Source organism: Protomyctophum parallelum, assembly GCF_964188405.1.
Source record: "Protomyctophum parallelum genome assembly, chromosome: 5".
Classification (NCBI taxonomy): domain Eukaryota; kingdom Metazoa; phylum Chordata; class Actinopteri; order Myctophiformes; family Myctophidae; genus Protomyctophum; species Protomyctophum parallelum.
Window position 1 is genome coordinate 19,344,060 of NC_139702.1, and position 25,552 is coordinate 19,369,611.

The 25,552-nt window shown below is 45.2% G+C and overlaps 1 protein-coding gene across 2 annotated transcripts in view; it reads right to left on the reverse strand.

Annotated features, from left to right (window-relative positions):
• Positions 1–25,552, reverse strand: part of fat1a (FAT atypical cadherin 1a) — a 91,407-nt gene that overhangs the window by 44,062 nt on the left and 21,793 nt on the right. For both annotated transcript variants that reach the window (XM_083765397.1, XM_083765396.1), the window contains exons 4-7: positions 15,010–15,071; positions 7,193–7,522; positions 5,664–5,880; positions 3,944–4,083 (exon numbers count right to left, since the gene is read on the reverse strand). In XM_083765397.1, coding sequence (XP_083621523.1) covers positions 3,944–4,083; positions 5,664–5,880; positions 7,193–7,522; positions 15,010–15,071 — 749 coding nt within the window. The remainder of the gene's footprint in view (positions 1–3,943; positions 4,084–5,663; positions 5,881–7,192; positions 7,523–15,009; positions 15,072–25,552) is intronic.

Here is a 25,552-nt window from a genome sequence, read left to right on the forward strand (position 1 = left end):
GTTAGCTTATTTAAACTGTGAAGGCTGAGATCTCTTTTTTTATATATATTTTGTCAAGCCCATGTACTCTCAACTCTCAATAAACTCATGTACTCTCGTATTTAAAAAAAAATCCACTTACAGGTAAATTAAAGTAATTACACCTCATTAAGGAAATGTCAAGGCTGTGTAGAATGAAATCATTAAAAACCACAATTCATAACTCTAACTTTCAACAGTCTATGTGGGTGGCAAGGTAAGTGTCTGTCCTGCAACAGAAATGTCACAGGTTCAATCCCATCCACACTTCAGCACTATCTGTGCTCTTTCAGAGCTACTGTCACCTCACCCTCACCGACAAGCCATTAGAAGCATGCATGGAATACCAAACATCAGTACTCTGGCCTACTACTGCATGTGGTGAATCATTCATGACAGCAGATGAATGTCTTTAGCAGAAACAGAAACTGTCATTATATCTGCACAGAGCACGCCCAAAATATATACTTCTTCTCACACCTCAACCACCTTCGATCTGGCGGTAGGTTGTCTACTTTGACTATTCGTTGTGCAACAAAGGATATCGGGATTATGAAGTTAAATAAGCCCAGGGCAAGCGTGCGCACTGCACACACACACACACACACACACACACACACACACACACACACACACACACACACACACACACACACACACACACACACACACACACACACACACACACACACACACACACACACACACACACACACACACACACACACACACACACACACACACACACACACACACACACACACACACACACACACACACACACACACACACACAGAGAGAGAGAGGTGAAGATGTTTGTGTGTGTCTTCCTTGTATAGTCCCGTAACAGGATCGACTGTGATGGCCGAGGGGAGCCTACAAAAGGCTTCATGCTAATGAGCTCCGACGCTGAATAGAAAAGAGAGAAGCCTCAATAGAAAAGAGAAGCCTCATGTCTTTGAAGCCACGTTGGTGCCGTGACTAATTGTGTTATGTCATTTTCCTTTGTGGACAGACATATGAGCTGTTCTGGTCAACGCACGCCGCCAGGGGACAAAAGGCACGGAACACAGCGATATTTATAGTCTTCGGAACGTGACCACCTTTGAGTGTGATCATTTTGGACTGGAAAAAGTCTATAGTTCGGCCGCTGAGGTTCATTTCTAGAATATATCCGAACGCAGTGGTGGAAAGAGTAACCACTTCAGGCCATTTGAAAATAACCGATCTACAAGCTCAAGATTTATATACGTTTTAAAACTTGTGAAACGGGACATTCTGCACAATGAGTACTTTCGACTTTTGGTACTTTAAGTATATTTTCAATACATTTGTATAGTACAGGACAGTACAGGACAAAGTATATCAACATGACAGTAGGCGTTTTGATACTTCTACTTGAGTAAAAAAACTGAATATCTACCACTGAATATCCGTTTCTGGCAGCACCACAGGTGAAGGGTTTTCTCTACGCTAGCTATTTCCCATACCACATCAGTGTCTTCAAATATGACCTATGGCCCATGTCACGTGTCAATGCCTCAAACCTTTAATTCCGTCTCACTTTTCATGTCCAAATTACTTATCAATAATCTCAAACAAGAGACATGGAGGAGGGTGGAAGCCAGTGCACACCACGGCTGTGACAACGGGTTGTTGACCCTGAACGTTTTTTGCGAAGGTTGTTCAACTGAGGGCGCCACTGAGATGGCAGCGAAGGCAGCGCTTCAATGGCCAAGGCTCGGTCGGTTTGATGAAAAGCCTCATTCATACGTAGTGACAACAAATGGATTCTTCTCAGGCTGCGGTCCGCTGGACGACCCCTACCCCCACCCTGCCCACACACACACCCCTACACACACACACCCCTCCCCCACTACCACCTTTTGCGGAAGAGGTAGGCCAAACATGGTGAATCCTATACAGAGTGGTTCTCATAGCCTACATTTTTATGTCAAATGTAATTAAAATATTTTGTGCCAGAAACAAGATTTTTGTTGTTAAATTGTTAAAACTATTAAAACTATTGCTATATTCATTAATTTTGCTAGGTGCAAGATGTGCAGATGCAAGATGCATGGCATGGGTAAGCTTGCATATCGTATTTCTTTAGCCCTGACTCCATAAAAATCCCATGCAGAGGCAAACGGACTAGAGTGTTCCCCGGCTTCCCCGAGCAGAGGGACGACGAAGAGGAAGGAGAGCGCAGAGGAATGCACACTTTAAAAAAAGACCTCTGGCTAGACGGCACCATTCTCGCCCTGCTTGGGGAATGAGACAATGGAAGATTCCTGGAGCTCCCCGCCGATGAGGGGAGAAAAAAATAAGTACTTTCTGTTGCTGTGAGGAGATGGCAGGCAGAGAGTAGGAGGAGGAATGTGGACCACCGGGACCACCGCTTCAAGCCCAGGGTCAGAAGAACCATCTCATCCAAACTTTATCTCTGCATAGAACTGGATCTCAGTCTCACTTCATTTCTACCGAACTTCATCTCAGCCGAAGTTCATCCATTATTGAATAACTGCCATCGGAGAACATGTAAGGGAAAGTTTTATCGTGATTTTCGAATGGCCTGTCAGAAGTTAATGCAAAACACCAAATAAATAACACAGCTATCCAGGGTTGCAGGCATTTCCAAATTAAAATGGAAGCACCTTCAAGGTACTGTATGCAGGCATATGTAGTCGAGAGAGCTTTGCCAGCACATTTCAAACCTCACCTCTCAACATCAGTGTTCTTTTGTTTGTTTGTTTTTTCTTAAATGTTTCACTAATGTTGTTACACTCTTGTATGATGAAGCAGTAGTCACGTTAATTTATGAAAAAATATATATAATCTGAAATATGGAGCTACTCTACAAGGTTATATTCAAGAAATTGTCTCAACTACGTTTTCAAAAGTAAAAAATGCACCTATACATTCCTGAACTTAATAGGCCTACATCATCATTCAGATATATTTCAATGACAAGCCTTTGTGTGAAAGCTGCCATCAAACGTGTGAACTATCCTTCAGCAGCAAATCTTTTCCATGTACATTTTTACCCACAAATTAAACTATGAATTCCTCTTGGATGCCATATTCTGCCTGCCAACTATGCGTTAGTTGGATAGATATCCAAGCACTGAATATACAATACAGTACAAATACATTATCATGTACTGTCGATATAAAGGGCTATTTCTTAAAATAAACACACACACACACACACACACGCACACACACACACATCCATTTGTTTTAAGTTAATGAGATTTCTATAGTTTCGAATTTATCCTCTTGATGATGTCATTTTGGGGACATGTATTCCATGTAGAGACACAGATACAGTAAGCACAGCTCAGTGAAATGATGAAAATGAACAAAAATATAATAGCGTGACCTAAAGACTCTCGATGGGACGCAACAAGAGAGCACATTACAACACAGAACATTCAATTCAAATAAAAAGCATCAACTCAAAGCATCAGCATTAAGCAACAATAAGCATCACTGTGAGCCTTTTTCTACATTTTTGTACTTTGGTACTGTAAGTCAACGTTCATGCCTCAATACTTTTGTACTTTTACAAAAGTATGACGTGTCTCTACACTGTGGTATTATTTGCTACCTTTATTCAAGCACTTCTTCCACCACTGATGACATTCATAAAACACCCAACACTGTTCCCTCTTTCACTCTACACTTCCCATCTCTCTCCATTATTCTGTGTCCATCCTTTCTCATCTCCCCTCCTCTACCTACCCCTTATTCTGTACATTCCTCCTGCTCTCCAACTGCCAAGGTTCCCTCTGTCCGTCCGTCCGTCTCTCTCTCTGTCTGTCTGTCACTATCTCTCTTTCCTCCTCCCACCCTCCGTTCAGAATATTCACACCACCATGACAAGCCGTCATGGCATTCAGTGTTTCATTAGCGGTTCAATTACCTGGGTGCTGATGTTTCTTGTGCCGTCTGTGGCCTCCACCGTCAGGTTGTAATTTGATTTCAGCTCGGCGTCGAGGGGCCTCGCCACGATCAGTGTCCCACTGGCCTTGCCCACGTCAAAGCGGTTGTCATAATTGCCACCTGGCGAGTCATTTTTTTGTGTGTGTGGTGATGGAGGTGGGAGGGGATGTGGGAAAACAATGAAGAGGGACAGAACATTAGAGATAGCAGGACAGCTAACAACACTATGCTAACACTGAATGAATGCAGGGGAGAGGGGGTGGCTGAGAGAACAATGTCAACAGGATGAATGCTGCATGAAATATACTGCTATACAACTACACAATACAAACTGCATTATTATCTACTAACATGAAGTTGTGGTGGGCGTCGTTTATTGTATAATATTATTATTGTTATTGTTATTAACTGTGTTGTATTCTATGTATGTGGGTTTGTATGTGGGGAGGGCTGTGGACGGGTGTTCTGTGTATTTTGTGAAAAATTGAAAATAAAAACCGGCGGGCGTCTGTGTTCAGATAATGCCCACAACTCAGTGCAAATCAACGTGATTAGGCAACCTTTATACTTGATGTCACAATACTGAAATTATAGCTGACTGACATCGTAGCAATGATTATTGCTGTTGTGTCAAAAGAACATATATGGAGATCCCTGAAAGTAGATGCAATTGATTATGCCCAAATATGGACATAGTTAGAGAGACTGGGGGAGCTTTATCAGCGTCACAGTGTGAGAGAGGGAGAGTAGCTGCCAATTAGTCAACAGCTAATTAATTAGTCACCGCTAAACTATCACTGTGAGCCATCTAACTGAAATCGACACGTCCAACGTGGCCGGAAGGTTGCTATTTACTCATTGTGTGAATAACTAAGACTATGGTGTGATGTATGTGATAAGCAAATTATAACCTGTGGCAACAACGCATTCCTGGGACGATAATCTATAATATGTATACACACATTTCCTAATTGGCCATTTATCCAAATTTCCCACTATAATTCATGTAATGTCATGTGATGGTTTTGGGAGAGGGGTGGTGAGGTGACACAGCACATTTTAACCACAGCTCACAACACACCACACCACAGACAGGACAGGCAAACACTGCATGGCGATCTCTCAAATACGCAGCAGCTACCTTCTGCTGTACAGTTGTGGTCACAAGCCATCTGAAGAATGTAAAACATCTCAGTAGCCTCTACGTCGCCTTGCAAATGGAATAATAATAATAATAAAAAATAAATCCATCCAGACAGAACATTCCAGAGAAAAATAAAGAAGAGAAAAGAGAAGAAAAATGTCAGTGACAAATTGATTAGACAGAGTGAGTGAGAAAGTCAAGCATTCACACAGAAAAAGGTATTATAAAAGTAGTTTCACGCACAGAGTTCATCTCAGGCTAAGTAGTCAAAGTCAATGAAAGTAAAATTAATCTTATTCGACAGAAGAGGTTAGTTACTAGATCTGAGAGTACTAGTGTTAAGGACAAACTAGATTAAGATTATCCCGATACACGTGCATGCAACAATTGCGCGTGTGCACACACACACACACACACACGCACGAACGTGCACGCACACACACACACACACACGCACACACGCATTCATTTGACCTGGAAACACTGAAAGGCAGATGCACGCCCACAATTAATTTGACAAACACACTCGCACACAAACTTGGGGCATGTGCTGTACCTGTGATTTCAAACCACACGGGAACGTCGGAGGTTTCGGTGGTGATGACGCCGACCATGTGGGCCACAGGGTCGCTCTCCATGACGGAGAAGGAGAAGGGCGCCTCCTCGAACACCAGCGGAGACGCGCCGTCCTGCACCTCCGGTTTGGGGATCCACTCGATGTGCAGGCGACATGTAGAGGACTTCTGAGGGCGGCCGTTGTCCACCGCTTTGATCTGAGGAAGACGTGGATGTTTGTGTCGCATAAATGAATGCAGGAACCGACGCCATTTGTTCATATATAGTGTCCAGGACAGAAAAACTGTCAAGGTGTGAATTGAACTCTAGGCGTATACAATAATACCCGTAAGCTCCATTTGGTTTCATTTGTACACTCTAGTAGTTACAAATTGAGACAAATGGATTCTCTAGTCTAAACACTTTCCACTTTGTTAGTCTGTAAGTTAGCACAGTGATACAATCCATTGTTTTATTGTGATTGGATGTAAGGGTATGAAGGTATATACTGATGCATGACACAGGTCTGCCTAATCGTTTACCTGAGACAAGTTCCTAATACATACAAATGCACATTGTTAATACAAATTCGGATTCCGATACGAGACAGAATTTGGTGTCAGTGTTTTATGTTGCAGAGTGAAAGGAGAAAAATAGATCAAATTCCAACTGCTGACACGCTCCACACTTTAATCAGTGAGATGTGCCTCAATACAAAAAAGCATGCGGAGCTATAGGCCTCGGGTGACACAGGCCAATTAGTCATACATTGAACATGTGTTACCTTAAAATCCTCACTGCTATTTAAAGCACACAGCCTGCTTTTTTGTTTTGTTTTTCTGAAATGCTAGGTTAACAACAGCTTGTGAGAAATAAATAAAGAGAGACATAAGGACGGAGGCAGCGAGAGTTCTAGAGAGCATTGAGTGGAACGGGTCAATATGATGGCATTGCTGATGCAACACTGCAGGATGTTATCCTGCAGTAGACATGTTGGAGCTGGTATGAAAATCAGTTTACTTCTAAGAGACAGTCTAAACAACCGCCAAACATCTAACCCAGACCCATCCAAACATCCTACACAGTCAAAACTGGAGTTCTAGTTTAACTCTATGAGCGTTGATGCATTCTTATACTCTCAGAGTTAAAGGAGTGGGCAAATAATGTGTAGTTTATAATTGTAATAAGTGTATATTAATGCTGTGTCTGTCCATATGGGCTATGTTATTTGTGTTGCGATTTTATTTATTTATTTATTATATGACTTTATCTTAATTTAGATTTGGAATGTAGATTAGCAGAAATAAGTTAGCGTGGGGGCAACATACAACACAGGTCTCTAATTGAAGCGGGGACATGTGTAGCTGTTTGTTCACTAGTTGTCAAAATGATTTAACATATCATGTTGCCCCTCGAAATATATTTTCACAATATATTCAAAATATTATATATTTTGGTAACTCAAGATTTGTTTTCTGTCATATTTATTATCCAAAATACATTGTATTTTTAATATAACGAGATACTCACTGTGAGAATGTCGTACTCCGGCGCAGAGGAGAATTTCTTGGAGGACACCAGGCCTGTCTTGGGCTCGATGAAGAACTTGCCATGTTCGTTTCCCTCCTCGATGCTGTAGGAGATCTCTGCGTTGGGGCCGGTGTCACGGTCCGAGGCGATGACCCGGTACACCGGGTCCCGCCTGGCCGACCTTTCCTTCTCCGGCCTCTCTCGCTCCGGAAGCTTGATCTTGTAGATCTTCTCCAAGAAGAGAGGCCGGTTGTCGTTCTCATCCAGGACCTTGACGATGACACGCACCGTGGTGGACTTGGTCGGGACACCATGGTCGGTGACGGTGATCTGAGAATGAGGAAGAAAAGCATCGACTTATTAGCTGACCGTTTGATTTGTTGATTTAATTATTGATATGCTGATTGCCTGATTGGTTGATAAAAAAGTAAAAAAAATAAAAGCTTAATGTTTGGTTGTCTGGCTAAGTGATGGATTGGATTAATTCGAGAACTCTTATCTGTCATCAGTGAGGTGCCATACAAGTTGCTGTTGCCTTGTGTGTCCAAAACCGAAGAAATGGAACTAATTTGTTTCATAAATTGGGAAAGATGGCAATAGTATCTACAAACAGATCTTCTATTTTCGTCCGACACCTTTGTATGAAGAAGTATGGCATAGGGGAAAAAACTAAAAGTCGAAAGGTTTCTGCAACCATATCCATCTGGTAAAACAGGCACGATGTCAGGAAAAGTAAAAAACATAAATAATTAAATAAAAAATAGACACACAGTGAGTGATTTCATGTTGTTATCATAAAACATTCATAGATACACAAGGTGCATCGAGAATTATGTAGAAACACCAAGGGAAAGTGTAGGGAGTCCAGGGACGCTATGCTGTGAATTCTTAAAAGGTTCATTGTAAAACAGGTGAGCGCTACCGATAAACAAGAGGAATTATGATGACAACAAGCTGCTGTGTTTCAAGACAAGGCATCTCTCCTCACAGCTTTACTTAGATTGGTAGTGGAAATGTATCTATCTAGACATGTAAGTGTTTGCACACAGAGACACATTGAAACTCTGACTATTCATTTACCTCACACATCACATCAAGATGGCTATACTTGAAGGTCGTTACTTCCACAACCTTGAATAATACAGAGATACACTGGAAAGCAAAACAACTTTTTCTTCCGCTTGCTCAGGGCTGATCCCCACTAAGTGGATTGGTTGTCAAAATAAAAAGGGATTAGCTGCCAGCCTGCAACAGGGTCTTTTTCAGATCCTGATTCTCTCAAATATTATGTGCGCATGTTTCAAAGGCCGCTCACGTGCATTCGCTACTTTCCTGCTTGAAGATGAAATAGTACCTCATCTTTATTCTGTCTTTTGCCCTCCTAATCTTCTTTATTAGGAGTGGATTCAATGCAAAAGTCAAAAGACCAGGCCTACTTTCTGAAGATAAGAACAGCTAATAAAGCAACTCCAAAAACCATGCAGTGGAAGATGAATCACTGTGTCTCGTATATATGCCTCTGTCTGACAAAATGGGGCCTCTATAAAACAACGCTCCACAAAAAAGAACTATTTTCTGGTAATGCATCAATTTCAAACCTGCAAACGTATTGTTTTCTCCTCGCAAAGCCCAACAGTAACACAAGGCAGGAGAACACAGTAAGATCCTGAGTGTTAACGTATTCATTTGTAAGAGTTTGCAAATGCCTGCATTTTGGTTACATTGGTACACTCTCAAGAGTTAAATGAACCCTGAGGGTTTTACTGTGCATAATATAGTTACACACAACGGACTGAGGCGATGCTAATGTATATTGGATGCCTTGATTTAAGTCACGGTAGAGGAACTTTTGTTTCCTGGTAATGCAGTTAGCATTTCTGCTAATTTGTGCTTCGGTTTTAATGACCCCTAATCATTTAAGTGCTCAGTTGAGGGAGCTGAATGAAAACCAAGGGGCCACAGGCTGACCTAAACTAACCTGAGTGTCATGTCGCAGACTCTAGGGCTGTGTGTGTGTGTGTGTGTGTGTGTGTGTGTGTGTGTGTGTGTGTGTGTGTGTGTGTGTGTGTGTGTGTGTGTGTGTGTGTGTGTGTGCGCGTGTGTGCGCGTGTGTGCGTGCATGTGTGTGTGTGTGTGTGCACTCATCCTGAGGCCTTGGAGAAATGTGAACAATTCCAGCTTAAGCTGTGAAATAAAAGGTCCAGAACAAATGTCACAAAGTCATTTAAAACCATCTGCTCAGCGCTTTAGCAGAAACTCTTTGGGCTCTGGGGCCAGTCACACACCATTTGGTGCCGTGGTTGCCATTACCAACAAAATGCTTTTTTCCCCCCTGTTTTGTTTCTGTAAAGCGTCAACAGCTGCCTGTTTGTGAAGGCAGAATTAATTAAATTAGATGACAAGATCGCTGTGTGCTCCTAACATGGAACACTCTCTCGGGAGATATATGCCGCTTTGCCATCCTTCTCTGCGTAATGAACATTTCCATTACGGCCAGATGAGTTCATCTGCCCTCATGCTCTCCTGGTAAAGTTCCTGTTATCTCTCTGGCATTGAAAAAGCAGAAGGTAGACAAAGTCCAGATAGGACTCCGGCATCCAGTAATGTGAGCAACAGACGACGACATTGTTGTAATGGCAAGGGAATGGAGGAAATTGTGTTGATTAAAATGTTATTGCAAACATAAACCTTGCGAAACACAACTACACTTAACCACAGGAACACAGTGTTCGGGTGTGTTCGCTTGTTTTTCTACCTTTATGAGGACAAAGTGCTTCTCCGAAATCCAAGGATTTACGAGAGGATTCTTGTTTGGTGGTAGAGAATCAGTAGGGCTACAGAAAAATGAATGACTATAGTACGATAAAGTTGTGTGTCTGTGCATGTGTGTACGGCGTACGCACTCATGCACACACACACACACACACACACACACCCCCCCCCCCCCCCCCCTAGCTTACTTGTATCCTCAGACATCACCTCAGACACCTCTCCCGGAAGTCTCCCGGGAATTAGAGTCCACACCCGGACACCCGCGAGGGGTCATAAATCTCCCGCAAATGCCGACCAGGCGACCTAATGGGACCTATTTTCGGGGAGCGGTTTCTATTTACTGATCAGATCCGGTTTTGAGCTCGCCAATTGGCTTTGTATTGTTATGTGCACGCATTAAGCAACCCCTTTTACCTTGTCTTGTTTAGTTGTCATTTGTCGCTGAACTGTCAATCTAGCAAATGTATAAAATTAATTTGCTGTGTATAATATTTAACAATATTCATGGGTTAAAGTTCTCAGTCACCATGACTGATTTCAGTCATGATTTGGATTCCATAGAATTCAGCATGTCTTCTATGGAAGCATGATGTACAGCAGAACAAATAGATGCACTGAGAGCTTGGAGCAGATCTATATTTTTGGTAAGATTAGAGCATTTTGAAGAGGTCAAACTAGCACTTATGTTCAGAAGCATCTTTCAAAAAATGTTAATAGCATTTAAAACGGTGATAACTCTCATTGGTGATATTGCAGCAACATTTTTGAAAAACTATTATTTTATTTTTGCACCCCGCACATGCATGCACAAACGCTCGGCGCAAACAGTCAAACTGCATCCTATACCAGATCAGTCTGCCTATAACAGGAAATCAATGAACGACTGAAGGAGAGCTGGTGAACAGAGGGGAACAATCGCCTCTTGTCTTCGGCGTTTTTCCTTTGCTCCCTTTTTACGCTCCCTCTGCAGGTCTGCACTGGCAGCGGAGCATGTCCTGACATGTCCACCCCACACACACCTCAGACGCATGGCTCCCTGGCCCACCACTAGAGCTCCCACTCAGACCACCGACTGCAGCCTGGCGTGAGCTCAACCACCCCACCCCCCTACTTTGGCTCAATCATGATGAACCAACGATTACCCTCTCACACACACACGCCAGCACACAAACACAGTCATGCACGGACACATGTACGCATACAGACATAAATAAGAGATGTGTCCCGGACCCACACACACACACACACACACACACACACACACACACACACACACACAGAGATATACACACATGTGCAGTCACATTCCCATACTGCCTTTGTCTCACACAGATATAATTACACACACACACACACACACACACTTGAATACACCAACCCCCATCCATCTCATCATAAAAGCTGAAAGCCCCCCTGCATTGCCTCCACCCCCCTTGGCATCTGGTGCAAACAACACTCACACCACCCCCACCCTAACAACAGTCACACCACCCCCCCACCCCCACCCTAATTGCTCCACATGTTCAACCTCTCTCTCTCCTCTGTTTCTATAAGCTAGAGTGAACCTCTCTCTCTCCTCTGTTTCTATAAGCTAGAGTGCAACAAAAGCTTTTGAAGCACTAGATAGGATTTCAGGGCTGCATTCACTGGGGTGGCATCTAATACACACATGCACGCACGCAGGCACACGCACACGCGCACGCACACACACACACACACACACACACACACACACACACACACACACACACACACACACACAGGGCAGGCAATCAGCTTCTCCGAGGATATAAGGAAACCATGGGGTCTGTGTGTGTGTGTGTGTGTGGGGGGGGGGGGGGGGGGGGGGGGGTCACCAGGTTCAGGGGTCCTTCCCCCTACCGGAAGAACTACCTCAATAAAGAGCTTCCTGCTGGAATCCCACAAAACTCACGTGTGTTTGCATTTCACGGGCACACACACAGACATACTCACACTCACACTAGTCTCACACTCACACTCACACTCACACTCACACACACACACACACACACACACACACACACACACACACACACACACACACACACTTCGCCACTTTCAAGTTATTTAGATCAAAGGTTACAGCGATCCTGCTGTCCTAAAAAAGTGTTAAAAGTACAACATTTAATTTAAATAGCTTCATAATTAGTGAAAAAATTATAATAATAATCTTGATTGTAAATGTATGATAGAATATGTACAATATAATATCTGCAGTGATGGAGATCTCCCTACTCTCCCTACTGAGAAATGGACATTCTGATTTTGGTGGCGGTGTCAATAAAGTTATTTGAAGCAGCCTGCGCACCATGCCCTAGAAGGGCCGTAGTTCGCACATCATTGCAGTTCACTCGCCAGAGGGAGAGAAATGACATAAAACTTAAGGACTGCAGCGTTGACATAATGCATGTATTATTTCCCAGCGCCAACTGTAACTTTCTTACGACTTGGGAAGCGTAATGTTCGCACAACCACATCACTGCGACCTCGAATCCGTCACGTCGGGTGGAAAAACAGTGGATCTGACAGGGAGAGTCCATTGGAGATAAAGACGTCCAGCAGGACAGACTGGACAGAATATGGGGTGTTGGATTTGGCCAGACATGAAAGAAGCCGATATGAGCCAGAATGTGTGTAATATGGTTATTAAACGTCTAGAGGCGTTTCATCAAGGGAGGACAAAGTGAGAGGGATTTTTATGGACTCGGGATGGATGCGTTTAGTAAATAACCCAGCGTCATGGTTTTTCCAGGGGCGAGGAGGGCTCTCTTTGAATTAGGCTCCGGCTGAACTTGGACCGGCAGAATGGCGTTCAAACGCTGGCTGGCAGCGGAGGCGATGATGCAGACAGAACAAATTGCAGGGGACTTTGAGGAGGAGGAGTTGCTTTCTGGAGTTGTAGCCTGGGAATCGTCTCTCAGCTCCTGCTAAACATATCTAGTGTGTAACCCTCTCAAGCTATTTTCACTACATTTTCCGTGATAATGTCAAACAAAGAAATATGGCATTAAATGATGAGAAAACACACAAAACACGAAATACGGAGTGTCCACCCGACAGCACCGGTAACCTCATTGTACGGACCAGGTCATTTTATATCTTAAAGAGCCACTCTGCCGAAAGTGCATAAGGCATTTCCTTTGTCTCACTGAAGACCTTGACATTCCATTTTTTGAAGCGGAGGCTGATTTCATTCATCAGCGAGATGTAGATGGAGGGATAAAGACGACAGGATGAGACATAATAAAACATCTCCTAAACGCCTGCCTCAGGGGACTGCCAACGCAGTCTGAGTCTGTGTGTCTCTGTCGGTTGTGTGCGTGCGTGCGTGTGTGCGTGCGTGCGTGCGTGCGTGCGTGTGTTTGTGTGTGTACTCCTCCCACCCTGTCCCCTTCACTATCATTACATACTGTGGTCCCGGACTACAATTAGCGCAGCCTGCTGTACGCTCAAAGTATAAAAGCACGGTCAAACACACACGCACACATGCACACACACACACACACACACACACACAAACACCCCTCTGGGCTTGTGGGGTGTTTGCAACCTTTTTTTTTCTATAATTTTGATCCCACAATTTTGCAACCCATTTTTTTCACCCAGTGTCAATTATCTATGTAATCCTGAGCGCTACACTTCCTCTGCCAACCTGATGGGGCAGCGGACTAATGCTTCCTTCTATGCATGAGGAGTCCAAGCTGCTTCTTTTCACCTGATGGGGAGGGAATTTCCCCGGCCGGACGTAGCGCGTGAAAGGAACACATTATTCCGACCAGTTCCTTTCCCCTCCATCAAGCGCCCCGGCTGGCCAGGGGGAGGTAGTTTAGAGACCAGGATTACTGCATGTTTTTTGTGAGGGTACCTATACCCTAGGTGACACGGGGAGAACATGCAAACTCCACACAGAAAGGCCTTTCGCCAACCCCGCCTCGGGTATGGGTACTGATGACGCAGAGGGGGGAAACACGCCCCCCAGCACCCACAGCGTCCCCAGCGGGAATCGAACTCAGTACCTTCTAGCTGTGAGGTGACAGCACTACCGACTGTGGCACCGTGCCCCGTTGTGCAACCTTCTAACGGTCATTAAATGACCTCCAATCTGCTCGCGTTTCTCTGTTGCTGGCAAGAAGGCAAGTGTGGCTGCATCAACAAGCACAACAAGAGCGGAGAAATAGAGAAATGAGAGAAGAGAGGCGAGAGACAGAATGAAGGAGGGATAGACCAGATAGAGAGAGAGAGAGAGAGAGAGAGAGAGAGAGAGAGAGAGAGAGAGCAGTGATCTCAATTAAAAATCCACAAGTTCAGGCATCGGTTCTCTCCGTTAACTCTGCCTTCCTGTCCCGGCATGCTCTGTCCCCGAGACGCAACAGTGGGGAAGAACAAAGGCAACAGTCACCAACGCACATGCACACATGTACGCGCATGCGCACACACACACACACACACACACACACACACACACACACACACACACACACACGCACACACGCACAGACACACAAACCCCTCCTCCCCCGGAAATCAGAACATGGTGAGGTTACTCGTCCTTGTCCATCCGGTGAAGACACTCCCCCCGTTGGCAACACCTGGCCATTTGCCAAAGAACACCGCAAAAATCGACGAGTTAATTTTATCTTTGAAAGTTAAGAGAACACTTCTCATTTCTCTGTGTAGGCTGACACAAAAGCAGCTCAAGTGGAGAGAGAGAGATTTTGCCTTTTTGGAACTTGTACAGTGTTGACCTTGAAGCAGACTTGGAGTCTCAGACGAGGAAGCCTAGTGTGTGTTTTGTTTTCCCAAATGTTCTAATTTTCTCAAAAAACTTCACCTGCAGCATCCATATTCTGGGGGAACATTAGCCAAAAATAGCCGCAACCTGCAAGCTCACAATGGGTCGCAACGCCTGTAGATTCGGTAGATGGAAACGGTGGTCACAGTTGTAATTCAAGTCCAGTTCTCTAAGTCTAGACAACAGGGGTTTATGTGGTTAAACATATAAATGAAATCGAGGCACTTCTTACCTCGAGGACGTGTTCATCCTGCTGCTCTCTGTCCAGACGCCTCGACGTGGTGGTCACCAGACCTGTCGGGACAGGATCACAATAATCGCATTAGCCACACAACACACAGCAATATTTATTTAATGTTCTGGCGGGTTTCATCTTGTTTCCTCATCCACTCAAGCCTGGTTTATAACTTAAAAAATGGAGCCATCCACAAGCTCACGTGTCACAGTGCGACATAAGGACACAAGGTAGGGACGCCAGGGCGAAAAGTGTTTAATTCATGCAATGTGATAATGATAAAGTCACAAGACACAATGCCACGGTTCATGAGGATGAGGAGGGAGATTTTTGGAATACCTGAGTTAACTTCGTTTTGAGCGCCTGATGCCCTCTGTTCTCCACTGTTAAAAATAGAAGCGAGCTGACCCCGCGATGCTTTGGAACAGACAGAAAGAAGTAAGAGAATTCCTGACTTTATGTTGTTTGCGCAGACCAAGCGGCCCCATTCACATGTCGTTGCGTAACTCGAAGCACCTGATGGTTATCTCATGACCTTCCGGAGAGGTTTGACAGAAGTCAAATTTAGGCACACTTTGCGTACATAAGAGAATGCAGTCTTTTTTTGTTTCTTTTTTTATGAGCATTAATTCATTGACAAACGGCACCATGAAAAAGTGATTTAATTTTTATTCAGTTTGAATAAATATTTTAGCTGAATCCTACCCTGACAAATTCATACAAGCGTATTCACGGATCTGTAGCAACCACCTGTGCAGACACCGCAGAGAGTTCAGTTATGGGTCTGTGAAAAGCAGGGAGGCTTTCCCGTAGCCGTGTGTTTGGTGGACCCAGTGGCCCAGACGTTAGGCCCCTCTGCCTTCCACATGTGAAATACCACCAAGGTCTGCCAACGCTGGCCAAACAGCAGCAGCGTCCCGGGACTCCCCACCCTGCTTTTAACGCTTCCCACAAGCTGAATAAATACACACAGGCTGGGCAGACGGTAGATCCCCCCCCCCACACACACACACACACACACACACACACACCCAAGCGCTAACTGGTATCTCAAACCATTCTCCTCCGTTTGAGGGGACTTATAAAGTTGTATGTATTTCTGGTGTATATGTTAAATGTATGGACATTTGTTTTGGTTGTTTTTTGCCATGTGACACACGTTTTTTGTTTAGATCCCAGCATGGAACAATGTTGCAAAAATCAAACAAGGCCTGAGGTCAGAATCATTTTATTTTCTGTCAAATTCAGGAGAGGAGAGGAGAGGAGAGGAGAGGAGAGGAGAGGAGAGGAGAGGAGAGGAGAGGAGAGGAGAGGAGAGGAGAGGAGAGGAGAGGAGAGGAGAGGAGAGGAGAGGAGAGGAGAGGAGAGGAGAGAAGAGAAGAGAAGAGAAGAGAAGAGAAGAGAAGAGAAGAGAAGAGAAGAGAAGAGAAGAGAAGAGAAGAGAAGAGAAGAGAAGAGAAGAGAAGAGGGAGAAAGGATATGGGTCCCTTGGTTAGGTTATGAGCGGGGTTACGCTGTAATAGCAGCCTTGCAGAGACGTTGAGTGCAGGGTAGAAGTGCCAAGTCCGACCGCACCAGAGCCGTCTGCCCTGCCACACTGCGCCTGATTAGCATAAAGCGGAGGATTTCCGAAACCCAAACCCATCAATGGCACATATGCCTGGAACCAGAATAGCTAGCCACAACTTACAGCTCCCCAAAAATAACCCCCTTTCCCCTCAGCACTGCAGAATGCGGGAGCCTCTATTTCTCTCTCTTTTCTCTTTCTTTCCTTTGCCCTTTTGCTCAAGGTTCTACAAAGCCTGCACGGTGCTAGGCGGTTAAACGGCTTCTAAAGAGTCATTGGGAGGCCGTAAAGGGCCGCGATGACAGAGAATAAAGACTCCGTCTCCCGACTAGCAATGGCCTTCTTTTGTAGTCCCAGTTCACGGGAGAGAGTTAATTCCAAACGACATTTTTAAAGACTATAAAATATGCAAAATCTGTTCTCTGTTGTAGTTGTCACTTTGCAAGGCAACTGAATAAAGGTAAACAGTAGGATCAAATTACCAGCTTTTACTAGAGGACAGGGGGGGTCTAGTTTCTCGCTGCATGTGGCCTCTCTCTCCCTCTCTCTCTGTCTCGCTCAGAGAGAGCGAGACTCTCTCTCTCTACTTTCTGTCAAACTCCCATCTCTCTCCCTTTCTACCACTCTTCCCTTTTCATTTTTTCTCTGCCCTTTTCTCCTCTCTCTCTCTTTCTCTCTCTAATCTGCATGTTTACTCTTATCCCCAGTGTGTTCATTGAACTCTTTAATTCTCGGAGGATTGCACAGTGAGCTTTCCCCGGTGGTGAGCTCCAGATCTCAAGAGTCAGTCGATTATGGTCAATGGCTAAAATTAACTTTCTCTAAATCCGCCCTGCACATTCTAGACACCTTTAAAAAAAAAAAGAGTCCAGGAATGTTCCTTTGATGAAAGACTATAGGAACACGTGTAGGGCTGGAGGCCATACAAAAATACAGTTAGCATATCTAGCACCTGAAACTTAAGGAGCTGCATAAACCTCTGGTCGGAAAGTTCGGCAGGCCAAGCAAGGAACTGCACCGAGGGGAGTCTGCAAGTTACAACCGCACTGCATCACACACACACACACACACACACACACACACACACACACACACACACACACACACACACACACACACACACACACACACACACACACACACACACACACACACACACACACACACACACACACACACACAGAGGGTAGGTGTCCTCAGGCGTGGGTTGAGCCGGGGCCGACAGTAATTATAGCCATACTGTTTTGAGAAGGCAGGGAAAAACAAGAAGCACGCAAGCAGTGTTGCCGCTGTCCTCCAACTCCAACCACCACCTCAAAATGGATGCCTCAGGGGGGCAGGGAGTGTGTGCGTGCGTGCGTGCATGTGTGCGTGCGTGATCATTTATATATGTGAATATGTGTATGAGTATATCAGAGTGTGTGTGTGTGTGTGTGCGCACATGCGTGTGTGTGTGTGTTTGTGTGTGTGTGTTGTGTGTGTGTGTGTGTGTGTTTGTGTTTGAGCGTGCGTACATGCATATATTTGGGGGGTGTTAGCCATGGAGCCGTGGGACATTGTTGAGCAGCTTCAAACCCAGGAGTTACTGCTGTTGATTACCACTCTGGTGTCTGACACAGATAGTTACGGTGACACACATTTAGCTGTGACTGCAGACGAACGGGAATGCGCTGGTTGTCTACCGGCAGACTATAGAGTCGTGGTGACCCCACCCCCCCCCCCCCACACACACACACACACACACACCCCCCAAGGCCACCGATCCCTAGATTTAAGTGCCTTGACATGGTTCACTGGTACCACGTGCTGTTTCTGCAGCAACAACTCAGCCATGAGCTAAAACATTTTTGATTTGTTGTCTTGGGTTTTGTTGGGTTCGTGCTTGTCTGGGGAAAAAATAAACATCACCCCCCCCCCCCCCCCCCCCCCCCGCAGCAACTCATCTACTCAATTTGGCGCTTGAGACCGATTTCTGTCCCAAGCGTGCAGGTTGATGTTTTCTGTTTCATTATGAGCTGGTTATTGGTATCTGTGGCGGCATGGTGGCTAAAGATGGCTCGTTCTTGACGAGTGCCGGGTTTTCTCCAGGCCTTCAAAACAAAAAATGCTGTTTCGACAGCAGCTACTCGGAATTAGCGCTGCAAGCAGAGGAGCACGGATTTGTGCAAGCATGTTACAGACTGTTTGTCCAAGAAAAGTTCCAAACAAGGCTCACCGGCTGAGTCCAAATAAGCAGGGAATTCCAGTGGTAATTTAACTCTGAAATGTACCTGCATTTTATTTCCACACTTCCGAGTTAAAGTAAGCAGATTTTGTTTTGTGCCCGACTGACTGACTTCCGGTCTAACTGATTGACTGGCCTGAGAGGTCCATCTAAAGCTCTCAGAGAGACATATTATTTAGCAAGAAGGAAAGATACCACACTTGACACATTGTTGAAAGCCCTGCGATGTCACCCAGACAGACCAACAACTAAACACAGCCATGGCAGTGTCAAAAAATTGTGTAGGCACATGGTTAGAATATTCAGACAGTCTCTCTCTCTCCCTCTCTCTCTCTGTGAGAGGAGTCTTTGTGAAGCTGGCTGACATTTAACTGGATAGCATTATCACCAAGAGAATAGACCCGGCTAACCCACTTCACAGCTGCAACACATATATCACACACACACACACACACACACACACACACACACACACACACTGGTAGAACTAATGTGTGTGATAAGACTGACACATAAACAAAGACAGACACGTGAAAGCCGTCTGACCAGTGGTGGAAAAAGTACTCTGATTTTTTACAAGTCCAGAATTCTAAATTTACTTGAGTAAAAGTACAAAAGTATTGGTATCAAAATGTACAAAATTTACTGAACATTGGAAACACTCCAGTAAAGTCTAAACCACACCCTTGTGAACTGTGCGGTTCAACTATACTATTATTGTGGTAGTTACTGTACTGTACTGTACTGTACCGTACAGTTTTATTGTTAGTTATTGGAGTCATTGGAGCGGTGTGCACAGTTTCAAAAATACCTCAAATTTGAGTAAATGTACTTAAGTTACTTTCCACCACTGCACATAAAAAAGGAGACAGATATCCACTTGACTGACTGTCATAAACCCCCCACAGCCATACACATGATAGTAGAACAGGGAAGGAAACCACATGAAGCTAGAGCACGGCTGATGCATCAGGCTGGCCTATATATGGGGCCATTCTTTAACCTTTTGGAAACGACAAGTGTGTATCTGCAATTATGCAGCTGAGACACATCTCCAAGATAGGGATCTCAACCAAATAATCTGGCATCGGTCATCGAGCTCTGCATGAGACCAACTGACAGGTCACTGATGAGGCAATCGTAGCTGGTGGAGGCCATAACTGAAGTTTATGACTGCCCGGCTCGCGTGCTAACTGATACCATTTGCTACTATGACCGGAGTATGTGTATGTCAGGATTTATCCACATGTTAGTGATTCCCATTGCCACGGTAACCACACACACACACACACACACACACACGCACACAGGCGTGCACCTATACATCCAGATGCTTATGAGAAGGGTTTGATTGACATGTACGCTCATATAAACAGATGGGTAATTGGAAGCCATGGAGCCGTTTTGGAAAACCAGCTGGGCCATCACAGCTCCTCCACAGCTAATATAATCTCAGATATTTAGACTGGAGAGAGAAAGGGAGGGGGGGGGGGGGGGAGTAGCAAAGGAGACAATGACAAATGGGTACAAAGAGAAACTAAAAAATATAGACATATAGTCAAGGGCAGAGACAGACAAAGCAATAGACTGACAGAGAGCAATAGAGAACGTAAGACGAATATATTTTGCAGCATAAACGGAGACTGTGTGTGTGTGTGTGTGTGTGTGTGTGTGTGTGTGTGCGTGTGCGCGCGCGCGCACGCACGTGCACCTGCACATGCACATGCATGTGTGTGCGTCTATGAGTGGGTGGGTGGAGATGGATGTGAAAAGGCAGTTTCCTGGTGGACTATAGGTGTTTATAAAGCTGATGTGTACATTCCTAGGCTTGCTCATGCAAAGAAGACAGGTCTGGTGTGAACAACTGGAGGTTGTCTCTCCCAGACGGAGGCCATCGTGGGATACCGTTTAAGCTGCTCTTAGGTGGCCAATTCCTTCCCATCTGTTTTAGCAGGAGGCTCGGAGTCCCGGGTGATAGATAGGGAAGGGGGAAGGGAGGACAGGGAGAGACAGGTGCGTCTGTGTGTGTGTGTGTGTGTATATAGTGTTCTACAATTAATCAACAACCACGGTTCCATTTTTAACTCCTGGGAGTGTCAACATCTTCTTGGTCCATGTTGTCACTCTCAAAGAGTTAAACTGACACTCGGAAGGTGAGGATCTGGCTGCTACTGGGTGGTCCACCTTGCTGGTTGGAACCCCCGGCGGAGGGAAGATACTGAAGGACAGCAACAGTTGGGCTCAGAGCACATTCTAACTGAGGAGAGCACTATCTAATTTTCCCCACTGCTCCTGCAGGACAGGAAGGGCCTTTGTCCTTTTGGCACTCAGGTTCTCCTTTAATGGCTGTTTGAGACCCGTGCCAATTGTTTGGGATGAAAAATCACAGGAAACTGCAGGAAGTTGTTGGAGGTAGTATCTGCTTCCTATCTGGCGTCCCTCCAGTGCTTATCGGCTGAGGCCTTAACATGTCACGGCCAGCAGTGTATCTATATACTGTATGTCTCAGTGTGCGTGCGTGAGAGAGAGAGAGAGAGAGAGAGAGAGAGCGAGAGAGAACATAGATAGTGTTAATGCATATTTTTCCCCCTCCCTCAATGAAAACCACAGAAGGCGTTGTTGAAAGGTGATACGAACGCTGCGAGCATGAATGGTTTGCAGCACCGGATCCCAGTAGATATGGACCCCCCACCCCCACCCCTCAATCCACTGCAAGCCACCACCATTCTTCTTTCTTTCATGCGATGGCGGGGGCATTACGAATGCATATAAAAACCTCACAGAGGCAGCTGAGCCTGCCAAGGCATCACCCGAGATATTCCTTTTCAGCCTAGGACAAAGAGGTTGTTGGCTCCAGGCTCGGTGGGGGTGTCTAACGGGTCGGGGGATGTTGAGGGGGCGCGGGGCATCGCCATTTAGCATGCGCTGTGTTTCCAGCGCAGCCTCAAAACTTCACCCGGGTTTACCTTTCTTTCATCGCTGTTCTGACCTGCCAAACTGAAAGGTGCCACTAAAGGGTCAAATACACAATCGGGAGCATACAGACTAGGGCCTCAAAAAAGAAAAAAAGAGGGGAAAACTCTGTGTAACAGGAGGCCCATTTGAATCAATGGCTTCTGCTATACTATTGTTAGACGAGCAGAACACCGGGCAGCTCTTTATGATAGGTGGAGTCTTTTTTTGTGTGTGTAAAGGCTTTATGCACACATCGAGAGCACAGCTCTCATGTAACAGGTGAGAATTGCATACCAACGACAATACATCAGGGGGTGAGGGAGGGTTTGGGGGTTGAGGAAAACAATATATCTCTGGTGGAAATGGAACATGAGCACGTGTGCCAGCGAAAGCTTTGTAGGGACACGTTTAACCCATTGGCATTTCCTGCCGACGTTCCCCTTGCAAAATGTTAGCAGGTTAATTTTTAACGGAGCGCCCACCCAGGAGAGAGTGTGTTATCAGAGTGATTCAGATGGAACGGTCCAACCAGGAAGTAGATTAGGAGTGGATAGAAGATAAACACACTCCAACTCCAAAGTGATATATGCCCCACTTCTCTCCCCGTCCCTCCCAGGCAAACTTCCTGTGTGTGTGTGTGTGTGTGTGTGTGTGTGTGTGTGTGTGTGTGTGTGTGTGTGTGTGTGTGTGTGTGTGTGTGTGCGTGTGTGTGTGTGTGCGCGCGCGCGCGTAGTAGTGCATCTGACAGAATGCATGGTTCGCCCACGCACGCACGCACGCGCAAGCTCAAAGTCCGCTCGGTCACAGGAGGCCAGCGGCATTTCAAAAGCCCACGGGAACCCGTTTCAGAAGATAACTGTGTCACTGTGCTCTGCCCCTCTCTGGCAGGTGCAGCAGCAGCATAATGAAACAATCCTGTCCACCTCTGCGTCAGAACAGAACAGAAGAGAGTAAAGGTTTGGCATGGGGTGGAAATAGTCAAGTAAGCATGAGGAGTCATACGGTCTTCCACCCTCACAGCTGAGAGCTCTTGCAAATTGCTGGGGGTCAGTGTGCAATGTGGTCCGCAAAATAAATGAACAAATGCTTTTTGTATGTTTTCTTAAGGCCCCGAAAAAATCCTGTTCAGTGTGGGAGAATGGAGGATGGAGGGAGAGAGAGGTGTGGCTAAGAGGGATGGGGAGGGGAGCCGTGAAGACTATGGTATGTGTAGTAATAAACCTGATAGGTCTCCTATTCATTACAGCCAGTGGATTGGTTGTGTGTGTGTGTGTGTGTGTGTGTGTGTGTGTGTGTGTGTGTGTGTGTGTGTGTGTGTGTGTGTGTGTGTGTGTGTGTGTGTGTGTGTGTGTGTGCATGTATGTGGGTGAGTGTACGTGAATGCATGCGCATACCAGCCATCATCATTCTAAATTTATACGCAACTTTATGAACAGATTATTCTTCGTAACGTAACACAAAAGCATGTCATATATCCGATGACAACATGTCTACATGTCACCCCCACCCCCCCTTCTCTCTTCAACAGACCTGATCCAGTGATTAGAAACCCTCAGCTTCTCCTATCTAACAAACACAATTTCCATCTCCGTGTCCAAGAACAGCAGTACAAAGAACAAGTGGGCAAGACCCCCTGCTCATTCCTAAGCTCTCTCTCCCTCTCTCACTGAGCAGGCTATATGCAGACCCTGTGGTTCCAGTCTCTTAGCTGTTAGGATTTTGTCGCTGTCTCTCTCTCTCTCTCTCTCTCTCTCTCTCTCTCTCTCTCTGAGGGTGGAGAGAAGAGCGAAGAGCTGGCCTTGCACTTTAATAACAAACCAAAGTCAGAGAACAACCCAAACAGCAGGACTTGTTTACTCGGCAGAAATTAAGCAGGCCCTAAGCCCTTCATCCTGGGCTTTACTGAGCCAGTGTGGGGATCATTGGCCAACGAACACCACCCAACATGCCGTGGAGTCTTCATCTGTGTTAGACTGACCTGCTTGGATGAACTCACTGAGCTGTCGTGCTGCACACAGCACATGTCGAGTTATAATCATTATTTTGTTTATTTTTTGTTTTCTAAACTCACCCCCTTCAGACTCTATATCTCACCATCTAGCACTCATCACTCCTTGTTCTATGTCTTTATTATTTTAGTTTTACTATTTTAATATGCTTGTACTATTGGTTACTTGTTCACATATTATGTTATTTGTCTAAGATAGCCACATATTCTAAGTATGTTATTTAGACAGACCCTAGGTTAATGAATACTAATAATAATCATGATGTTTACTTGGTATCCTAGTTACGTTGTGACACTTAGTTTCTTTGTGCTCCATTTGCGTGACCATTTAACTTTGTTTGTTGACTCGGGTTCATGCCATGTACTTTGATATTGTACTCTGTCACTCTGGATGAGTATGCCTAACAGGCATATTGTAAAATCATGTTTTTGTATGCGCCCAAACAAATAGTGGTTGGTGGTTCACAGAACGACGGCCAGTGAACTCTATTACTTGAGAAAGAATGGACAACAGAGAGTGTGACGCAAGCTAAGTAGATTCATAACGACTTTGACCCATTTCACATCCAGAGCAGCTGATGACATTTACACTCCTCATGGGGGTCTGCTGAGTGTCATGATGCTACATGCTTAATATGAGCCTGTTGTAAGGCCCATATCTGCAACGGATTTGAAAAATTAATTAAATAAGCGTTGCCAATACAGTGTGTGTGTGTGTGTGTGTGTGTGTGTGTGTATATATATATATATATATATATATTCAATTTCAGGAACATCTGACAGATTTTTTGTGTCGCATTCAAAGCCAGTTGTGTGGCTCGACGTGCGATGAAGGACACAGGAAGGGCCTGCGGTGGGATGCTAGCCGAGCTAGCCTGAAAGATACGCCTCCATATGGAGCCCTCTGAAAACCACCAGCAAAACATAGGCCTGGCTAGAGCTCTTTTTCCTCTTTCTCCACTCCATCACAACGCTTTGTAGCTACGCCAAGACAGGGCCCATGCTTCCATTGCAATTTTGGACTGTGTAATTACAGAGGCGCGTGTGTTGTAAATTTAAACATTTTCAAAAACCTGCAATATGCGGTGAAAATGTCATATTGAGTTGATAATGTGGACAGATATCGGGACTATTTTCATCCCACACAGACGGAAAATAAAAGATAATTTCTAATCTCCACTGAGGACATGGAGGCTGATTCTGAAGTGAAAGGAGGCTCCATTCTCCCTCTCTCTCCTTGACTCACTATTTTCCTCTTTATGCTCGATATGCCCTGCTCTCGTCTCCTTGTAATGCTGTGGTCTCTCCTCAAGTCTCCTTTCCTTTCCTTTCCTTCCTACATCGTCTGTAAATCTGTCCCCGCCTCACTCCTCCAAACGGGAGGACAAAAGCAATGTAACAAAACTTTTCTTTGTGAGGAAGGTGAGCCTGACACGCGAGGCTCTGTGTCCTGCTGATAACATTTGAACATGCTTTAATATGTGCTTACAGATCTCAGCCGCTCAGCCCCGTTGCCCTCTGTGCAGAACGGTTGTTTATGTTTTCCTTTCATCATTCCTCTCGCATTCTAATAAAATGCAGCCAGTGTTCGTGTAAACAGGCTCCTTTCCTCAGTGGGACCGGCCATAAACTCTGATTTCATAAGAACGCCTTAAGCCGGAAGGTGTGATGGTGGTGGAAGGGGCATGCTTACCCCAAAATATGTGGGTTAGGAGGAATTTATGCAGAGGCTGAGTGAACGGGTTACTAAATGGGTTGTTGATTAAAAAACAATGGATGTTGCACA